Genomic DNA, 9462 nt, shown 5'->3' on the forward strand with positions numbered 1-9462 from the left:
TTCGGTCCAACTCATTATTGGGCCTTATCCAAAGGTCTGATCCTCTAATTAACCCAAAACACACTTATTCGGTTAGCCCATTAGGGCCCAAGTATCAAAGCCCAACAGACGGCCCAATACCCGAAACCCAAGTTCGAAATCCAAACAGAGGACGTATGCATGGCGTACTCCTTCAGTACACTGGCGTACTTCGCCTCGCATTGACCACCATCGGGGTGGTTGAATCTGAACGTGAGGCATAGTGGGGCTTACCCTCGTAGAGACCAAATCATGATAAGTGCTTAATGGCTTAAGCACTTAAGCCCAAACTTCAGATCCATGGTCCAAATGTACTCCATAATTATAAAGCCTCAAACTTTAAGAGTTTAGATGTCCAAAAATCCTTTAATACGTGGTCTTAATCCATTAAGACCTTCCACAAAGAACATGGAGCCAACTAGCTCAAGGGACCTCATTTTTATAGCTTAGAACCCTTCCTAGGGTCTGAAAGGACAACTCAAATCATCCAAAACAAAGCATGCACGAATTTGGGACTTTTGGGACAAAAAGAACACCAAAAAGCAACCAAAGCAAGATCTAAACAATCCAAGCATAAAGGTAGAAGCTTTATACCTTCTGAAGCATCCCAAGAAGATGATAATCCCAGATCTACAAGCTTGCTTCCTTCCTTGACCCCTTTGATGCATTAACTTCTCCTTTTGGCATACAAAACCACACTACAAGCTCAAGATGCTCACTATGGGGGTTAGGGTTCACTCAAAACGGTTAAGGGACTTGGAGGCTTAAAGAGTGAGTCAAAATGACACATAAGAATACTTATATACCCCACAAACCCTAAAGGTTAGGGTTTCACCTGAACATACGCACGCCCTGCGTACATATGCATACACCCAGTGTACTAGGCGCGCTCTAGTATGCTTAGCGTACTCACATGTACGCTCAACGTACAACTCATGCTCCATAAGTTACTTCTTTGCCACTAGGGCTTCCCATGACCACTTCATTCAATTCCAAGGACCAAAAGTGACATAAATTAAACCCAATGTATGGATTTGAAATTACTTGAAAACTAGGGTCTTACAGATGATTTGATTTATCTGAAGCCCATTTTGCAGTTTACGCAGGAATGGGAATTGGGAATGTAACCGGTTTAACCCGATAGACCACTAGGGACTAGACGACTTGAACATTTCGTTTTAACAAGATAAGAAAAAGAGTTAACTTGGTAAAATGGTAATCAATAATTAATTTGTTTTTAATTCATTGCAATAGTAATGATATTTAGACTTGAGTTTTGGAGTTTTTGTAGGCCAGTAAAAGATATTTGAATTATTAATTATTGTTTCGTTTTGTTATATAACGTATCTTCAACCTTGATATGATACCAAACATAATTAAGATGGATGTGATATCTTTAACCTTGATACGATACCAAACATGATACCAAACATAATTAAGATGGATGTGATAAATTAAATATTGGGGTATAATCAAGTGCTCATTGTCTAGGTATCACTTTTCTAGTAAACCAAAAAAGAGAGCAAAGCCGTTAAATAAACAACATTTTTAGAAAAGTTTGACAACGGGTTTGTGCCCGTTTGTTTTTCATCTTGATGTAAAAACACTTTGATATTATTTTGACTAAAATTTATTGTTTAAAAAAGAAAGAAAAAAGTAATGACAGAAATCTATTCTGCTATCTGTTCAACGATAGCCCAATTGTTGATTACGTCTCTTATTTGAAAATTAATCCAATTATATGGATGTTATATATGAATGATGTGACAAAACCTACCCATTTCACTCCTATTTAACATCCAAATTTACATGAATGATAAATTATCGGTAAACAACCCAATATGATTCTCACCTCCATTGATTCAATCGAAGTTTGTTTGAGCTAGTGGTGGTCGAATATTGACAACAATGCCATCATTTTTATCTCCAAATAATTGGCTAAACGTAGAGACATAGAGTGCTATGGTCTATATATATGAGTTCATATTATATGTAACTAACAATAATAGTAAAATGGTGAGAATTGAACAAACTTATTATACGTAACTAGCAATAACTAGTAGTTATTCCCATATTCATTCAAAAGATCATGTACAATTACTTACAAACCCTCTCATATTCATCTCTTCTTTACAATTCTCCAACACTTTTACACATTTTCAAAGTTCATAACCAGGGAATCTAGCTTCATCAGGATTCATCATATCAAAGAAAAGATACGCCATGCCTCCAACTCCTTCAAACAAGGAAAACGGATGATCACCTTTATGCATCTTCTTTTTCCTCATAAGCTTCACTCCTCTACCAAGTAAAAAACAAGCAAACAACTTGGCCCTTTTCAACATCTCCTCATTTTTTGTCAACCTATAAAGTGCCAAAAAAACATAAGTATTCCCACTAATCCCATGACAAAGTCCAACTCTTTTCAATAACCCACGTTTCCACACAACTTCTCCAGCCTCCATTGCTGCATCCACAAACTCCTTATCTCCAAAAACCTAACCAATTTACATCTTTCAAGTTACTAAAAATTACTTCTAGATTAATTTCTTAATGGGTTATGTGAAAAATCACTGAGCATATTCGATTACCTCAGCAGCTTTGACAAGGGTGAGAGCCATTCCAGATGCTCCTTGACACCATTGGACCAAAATATCCTCCTGATTATCTTCTTTAGAGGGATAGTTCCCACTAGGGAATCTAGTATTAATCAAGTACTTAAGGCTCTTTTTCACATCCTCTTGTACATCAGGAGTCAAATCAAAATGCATCAAAACATGCAAAATCCCAGCTAAACCATCAGCAGCACCATAATGTTTAGTGCCAAAATATGTATACATCAAAGGGCATCTTGTTCCAGCGCCCAAACTTCTTCCATTTTCAATCATCTTATTCACTAATCTATTCTGTTTTAACATAATAAATTGGTTCTTTAGTGTATTATTGTATGTGTAAAACTCAAAAGAGAAATCAATTAATCCATAGGAATTATGAAATGAATCTTACAGTGTAGGATGAAGGAATGACTCCATCAAGGAAGTGCTTATTCAAGAACAGACATGCCCATAAGTGTCCAGCTCTCCCGTGTAAGATTCCATCTCGCCTATAGTCCTTTACTTCAATCTGTTCCATTGTTATATAAATTAATTACGTAGCATTATGCATAAGAAAGAAAAGCTATATATGTTACTATATTAATTATTACCTTTTTGAATCGGGTCATATAGCGTTCAATCATCTGTGTATTTCCTTGGTACATTGACACAACAGCACCAAGAGCACAAATTCCAGCAGTTCCACGTAGAAAGGTTATACTCCTATATATCATTAATATTGATTTGGAGAGCATGTTAAAATACAAATTTATATATCAAGATAATGAAACTGGAGCAATATATATAGAGGGTACCTATAGTATTCAGAAGCAGAGTAGCAAGCTTTGATGATGTCAGCAGAGGTGTTGAGATCATCCATTTTGCGAGTCACTAGAAAACTTTTCAAGAGCAAGAAAGCAGTCCCCGGAGTATCATCATAAAGATTACAGTTGACGAGTATTCTTCTTTCTTGGGTCCGCCATGTACCCCTCACAACCTGTTAAACATTTCCACAAACAAATGGTAGGCATGCACACAAATGCAGAAAACCAAGAAATTAATATGCAGTTCCCACTAAAGATTCAGTATCGAAAACCATGAGAGAGAGAGAGAGAGAGAGAGAGAGAGAGAGAGAGAGAGAGAGAGAGAGAGAGAGAGAGAGAGAGATGGTACAGAGTATTTCTGATATAGGGCGGATTGTCTGAATTTGCTACGGAGAGGGGAGGCACGAAATTTAAGAAGGTTCAAGATAAAATCTTGAGACTCTTTTGCAATAACCTCGCTTCGTTCATTATCTCCATCTACTGTTGACGTTTCTTCTTCGAGGTCTCGCATGAAATTCTTAAAGTACCGGTCTCTCATTTCTCAGACGACGATGGCTTACTGCGGCACACACTGAGAGAGAGAGAGAGAGAGAGAGAGAGAGAGAGAGAGAGAGAGAGAGAGAGAGAGAGAGTGTATGAAGAAGAAGATATATCTATGGCGAAGAACTTGTAGCTGACATGAAAATTGCGAATATTACGATAGGAGAAGTGAAAATGGATTCCCTGAAATCAAAGAAATGGTTACATTATATACACCGGAGAAGAGAAAGTTGCTCACTAACGGATTTACAAAGCTAACAAACTTAACTAACTAACTGAACGTAAATTGCATAAAACCGCTTCCTGTGTAAATTACAGTTATGCCCTCTAATGCTGTTGTATCTGGCACGTGTAGATGATGATCTGATTCATTTGAAGCCGATTGCTACTGGACGCTTGGTGACATATCGAGTAATTTTGTTTAAACAACTTCCACAATGGTCGGTCGATTTATTATTTTTCTATATTGGCTTCTTAATAAATTAAATATTTTTTAATAAACAACTTTTTTAACTGAATTGATTTATCCTTATTTGTAGAGGTGGCAATCTAACACAATATAAAGTAAATGAATTTGGATAAGAAATTTCAACTTTTCTAAATAACATGTTGACATGTCTAGACAATAAAATTAAATGGGTAAAATTAGTATCGGATGGTAGAAAATCCTTATTGGAGTTTTTATTGCTCTAGCATTACATAATGCCCAAAGTTACATAAAAGTCCATATATTATCCATAAATAATAAGAATAGTATGTACCATAAGCATTATATAACATTTAGCAACCGACTAATTTTTTCAGCCTGGTTGGTATCACGACTCACGACATGACACATATATAAGATCTAATAATTTGGGTCAAGTTTTTTGCATCCCATTGGTACCGAAGCACCATGCTCGTGTTCTCGCATCAAAGTTTTATTTTTTGGATTCGTCTGTATCATGATTTGTTTTGTGGGGACAAACAACTGTCCGCTTCAGGGTCATTTTCTTTCGAAGCTAGCAAAGGGCTTCATATTTCCCTTCATCACTCCCATTTCCCTCCATTGTTTACTCATCCCGCCCAACCTAAAGGCAAAACCTACTAATCAGACATGGAATACATGAGTTTAGGTAAAAAACAAAAAATCAACCAAACTAAGTAAACGAGTTGACACGACACAAGACAAGAGTAATGCCAAACACTTTCAACCCGATACAACATGTCTACAAGTCTAATATTTATATAAAAATATATAGTATGAAACCTACTAATCATTTCATTTATTGTTTTTTAAACACAACATTGTTTGTTATATATATATATATATATATATATATATATATATATATATATATATATATATATATATATATATATATATATATATATATATATATATAACACCCGAAAATTTGAGGAGCAATTCTGGGAATAAATCACCTTTTGAGGATCTAACAAAACGTGTTGGAGGCACCAACCTGACGTGTCCAAATATGAGGAAACTCGGATTTCATTAAGTCAACAATATGTGTTGCCTCTTGGAACACGATATGTTGACGGATGGAATAAAACCCTAATCTTCTGGGATTTGCTCCCTATTTAAATGATCATGGGGGCTAGGGTTTGTTCACCCTCATCCCCATCAGTCCTAAAAGAAACCCTAATCATTTTTAGCTAGTTTGGTGTTTTTGAAATTAAAGAAGTAAGAAGCTGGAAGAAGGAAGCAAAGATCCAACAAGCAAGCCCTCATTCTTCAGTTTGGCACTCTTTTGGACCTTTGTAAGTATCCAAGACTTGATTTTTTTATCATTTAAAGTTGTTAGATCTTCGGTTTTATCCCTTTTGCTTCTTGTTCTTGAATGTTGGAATGGTTAGATCTCATAAAGTTTTCAACTTTATGAATCTCCAGGTCAAGGTGACCTAGTAGTGTCTTGGATCTGGTGTATAATCAAGTCTTGATGCCATGTATGGAGATTAGGTCATAAATCCTCATTTTGACCTAATATGGGTTAAGGACATGCATTTGACATGTATGTCTAAAGAACCACTAACCTTTTGGATGGTTTAGGTGTTAGAAGCATTTCTAGAAAGGATAGACTTCATACTTTAAGGATTAAGTACATATTGGTTAAGACCTTACATTATCAAGCTTTATGGTTTGGGTTTTGGACCTTTTTGGTAGTCCCTAATGGATATAGTTGGAAACTTTATCCTTCCTAATCACATTTTGGCCTAGATCTGAGCTTTGGAGCTCTTGGAGTCGAAAAGCCAGCTGAATGTATTAAGTTGTTAGAACTCGAGTGAACACGATGTGTTTGCAAGTCAGCACAATGTGTTGGTTGAGGTTTTCCTGACTGTTTGGATGCAGGCGAAACACGACATGTTTTTAAGTCAACACGGTGTATTGAGTGAACATGGATATTGACGTTGACTGTTGATTTTGACTAAGTTTTGACCTAAGGGGGTATTTGAGGTATTTTAAGTGGTATCTAAAGGTTGGTTTCTATTTGATGGATATGTGTTGGTTGGAGCTAAGATTCGGAGTCGGTCCTCATTAGTTATGTTAAGTCTGCGAGGTGAGTTTTCCTTACTATACTTACGGGTGAAGGCATCAAGGGCGTCCCATTGGTTTGATAACCTATTATTCATTGATACGACGAGTATCGAATAGTTATGCATGATAGTTTTGATATTCTAGTTTGGTAGATCTGTAGGACTACCTATGATATTGTTTGATTATATTTCTATGTTATTGTTTGTTATATGTCGACATATTGTGTGGGTTAGGTTGAGGTTGTACTGCTCCGTGCGGTTGCTAAAAAATCCAACAATCCAGATATGAGATAAGGACTGGGGAGGGCATGTCAGATTCATACTAAGGGCTCATGAGCATTCCATATACGAGCTAAGGGCTAGGAATGGAATTCAATTTGTTTGCCATGGGGAGCAAGCCAGACATAAGTAGTGGGCCAAGAGCAAGCCATACTTATGCTGTGGACTTATGGGTAATCCAATTTGTTTGCTATGGGCCCATTCGATGCTGTTATTGTATTTATGTTATTTGTTTTGTGTTGGTATTTTAGGGGAACTCACTAAGCTTTGTGCTTTACAATTTTGGTTTATGGTTTTAGGTACTTTAGTAGACCGTGGCAAGAAGAAGGTGTGACCGTACACATCCTTGGTTTTACAACTAATTGGATCTTGGAAGACTTTGATTTTAAATAATGTTTTGAAACAATGGTTTTGTAACACTTCCATTAGACAAAATGGTTGTTTTGAAATTTTTTAAATTTATTGAATTTTTGAAATGTTACGATATATATATATATATATATATATATATAAAATATTCTTAGCCATTAATATTATGTAATAGCCATTTTTTTGGTTACCAGTTATGTACCCTTATATCGGGTCATACCAACTCATTCTTCACGTAGTCATTTTCTATTATCAGTTGCATACACATTTCAATTTTATACATAAGGTCTTGTCATAAAGGCAACACCACATGTCTACATGGACATATCATGTCATCGTATGCATAAAACATCTACCTCACGATCGGAGGCATAACACCTCTCGTGTGGCCATTTAAGATAATCATAAAGTCTGAGATCTTCCGAGTATTTTACAAAACCAATAGTTTCTTTGAAATTTTTTACGAATAACAGTCCTAAATGATGTGGTCTTTAACATTTTAAAGTATTCTTACTCTTTAAAAAATTGTACTTTTACTTTTTAATCTTTAAAACAATTAAACATACTCTAACTCTTTAGAACTCTTTGAAACTCTTTAAAATGTGTTTTCACGCATTAATACATCATACATATAATACTTCATACACACATTTTACATAAAAGAGGCATATATAAGAAGTCATAACTCACAAATTAAGTTTAGGGATATGTATTATTGAGAGAAACTCACTTCAAAGATCTTCCTTGCATGATATATTAACATCTTATAATGTTAATTGTTAACCTATAAGTGATAATGATCAAATATATGACATATAGAATCTTTACATAATGTATTCCTAAGCATTTATGTTGAACATTATTCGTACAACTATACATTTCAATTGTATAATTGTACGCACTAAGTGTATAATGGTATACTTGTTTTTTGGAGTTGTAAAAAGCAAGCCAAATTTCTTGTTCTTAAGAAAACATACACCAATATAAAGTTACGCATAGTTGTGCACATATCTTTCTCCCTTACACATAGTAAGTGTACATGTATATGAAATTGCATGTACATTTTTACAAAATGAGCTATGAACTATTTACAAAAAAATCAAGGTTTATTAACCTAATTATAATACATAAGCATTCAATATCTTCTAAGGAGGAACTGATTCATGGCATGAAGAATCCTAATTTATCCATTAATTAAATAAATCATCAATTCCAATAACTCCATTAAAGCTCACTTTTGATCAAATTGAAAGTTTTAAAGCTATGTTTTAGACATTAAATCAAAATTTCACATCCATATCATATAATTAATATAATCCATTAATTAGATTCAAAATCCACAAGATTTGGTGATGGTTTCATGATGCTAGGGTTTGAAAAATTCCATTAAAGCTGCATTAGCTAAAATTCATCATATTAAGGAGATTATGTAACACCCATTTTCCAAGATGAGTCGATTTAGGGTTTCAATGAGTCAAAAGGTTAAATTATTGAAGAAATGAAGCCTTATAACATGACCTTTAAGTGGTCACGACGTAAGTTGGGCTAATATGAAATGTTTTGTTCGGGATTGGTCTCACTACATGAGGCAAAGAGGCTCACAGTGTGAGAAATGTTGCAGCCCAAGCCCATGATCTTTTAGGGTCTCCTTCGGTTGTAAGTCCCTTTAAACCCATTATAAGGTGCATTATTAGCCTCTAAACCCTCTTTCACCTCAGAAAACCCTAGCCTCCATCCCTTGCTTGATTCTTGGCCATTTTGGAGCAATTCTTGGTTTGAAGAAGAAGAAGAAGAAGGTGATATTTTGAAGAGGCTTGCAAGGAATCATCATCATCATCGCTTTACATTGTTCCTAGACCCTTGTAAGTGTCAAAGCATTCAGCTTTATTGCTGTTTGTGGCTAAATCTAAGTTTTGCCCACTTTTCTCCTTGGTTGAGCAAGTTTGAATGAATGGAAACCACAAACTTGGCAACTTTATGGGTTAAAAGGGTCTTTAGAGTGTCATGAAGTTCAAATCTAGTGAATGGTTGAGTTTTGGAACCTTGCATGAAAGATGGATGATCTTTTCTTCTATTTTGGTCCGAAATGAGATCTAGGCATGTATTAGTAGGGCTGTAAACGAACCAAACGAACACGAACAAGGTCTTATTCATGTTCGTTCGTTTAAGTTAGCCGAACAACAAACGAACATGAACGGATAAACGAACGAGATTTTCTTGTTCATGTTCGTTCGTTTAACAAATTACTTTGTTCATGTTTGTTCATTTATGTTCCTGAACATGCTAAACGAACATAAACG

At 35.2% G+C, this 9462-nt stretch overlaps 1 protein-coding gene across 1 annotated transcript; it reads right to left on the reverse strand.

Moving 5' to 3' along the window:
- Nucleotides 1-2062: 2062 nt before the first annotated feature.
- Nucleotides 2063-4187, reverse strand: LOC145033563 (lanC-like protein GCL2). Its single transcript, XM_078982153.1, has 6 exons — nucleotides 3786-4187; nucleotides 3428-3609; nucleotides 3224-3335; nucleotides 3025-3141; nucleotides 2610-2924; nucleotides 2063-2516 (listed from the first exon to the last, which is right to left on the reverse strand). The coding sequence occupies exons 1-6, from the start codon at nucleotides 3972-3974 to the stop codon at nucleotides 2178-2180; spliced, it is 1254 nt and encodes a 417-aa protein (XP_078838279.1). The 5' UTR covers nucleotides 3975-4187; the 3' UTR covers nucleotides 2063-2177.
- Between the last annotated feature and the right edge of the window lie 5275 nt (nucleotides 4188-9462).

This window comes from Lactuca saligna, chromosome 3, assembly GCF_052625555.1.
Source record: "Lactuca saligna cultivar CGN05327 chromosome 3, ASM5262555v1, whole genome shotgun sequence".
Taxonomy (NCBI): domain Eukaryota; kingdom Viridiplantae; phylum Streptophyta; class Magnoliopsida; order Asterales; family Asteraceae; genus Lactuca; species Lactuca saligna.

Coding starts and splice junctions, on each gene's coding strand:
- LOC145033563 (XM_078982153.1), bottom strand. CDS start 3,974: ATGAGAGACCGGTACTTTAAGAATTTCATGCGAGACCTCGAAGAAGAA. Junction 3,610..3,785: donor CCCTATATCAGAAATACTCT/GTACCATCTCTC, acceptor AATGTTTAACAG/GTTGTGAGGGGTACATGGCG. Junction 2,517..2,609: donor CCCTTGTCAAAGCTGCTGAG/GTAATCGAATAT, acceptor TAAATTGGTTAG/GTTTTTGGAGATAAGGAGTT.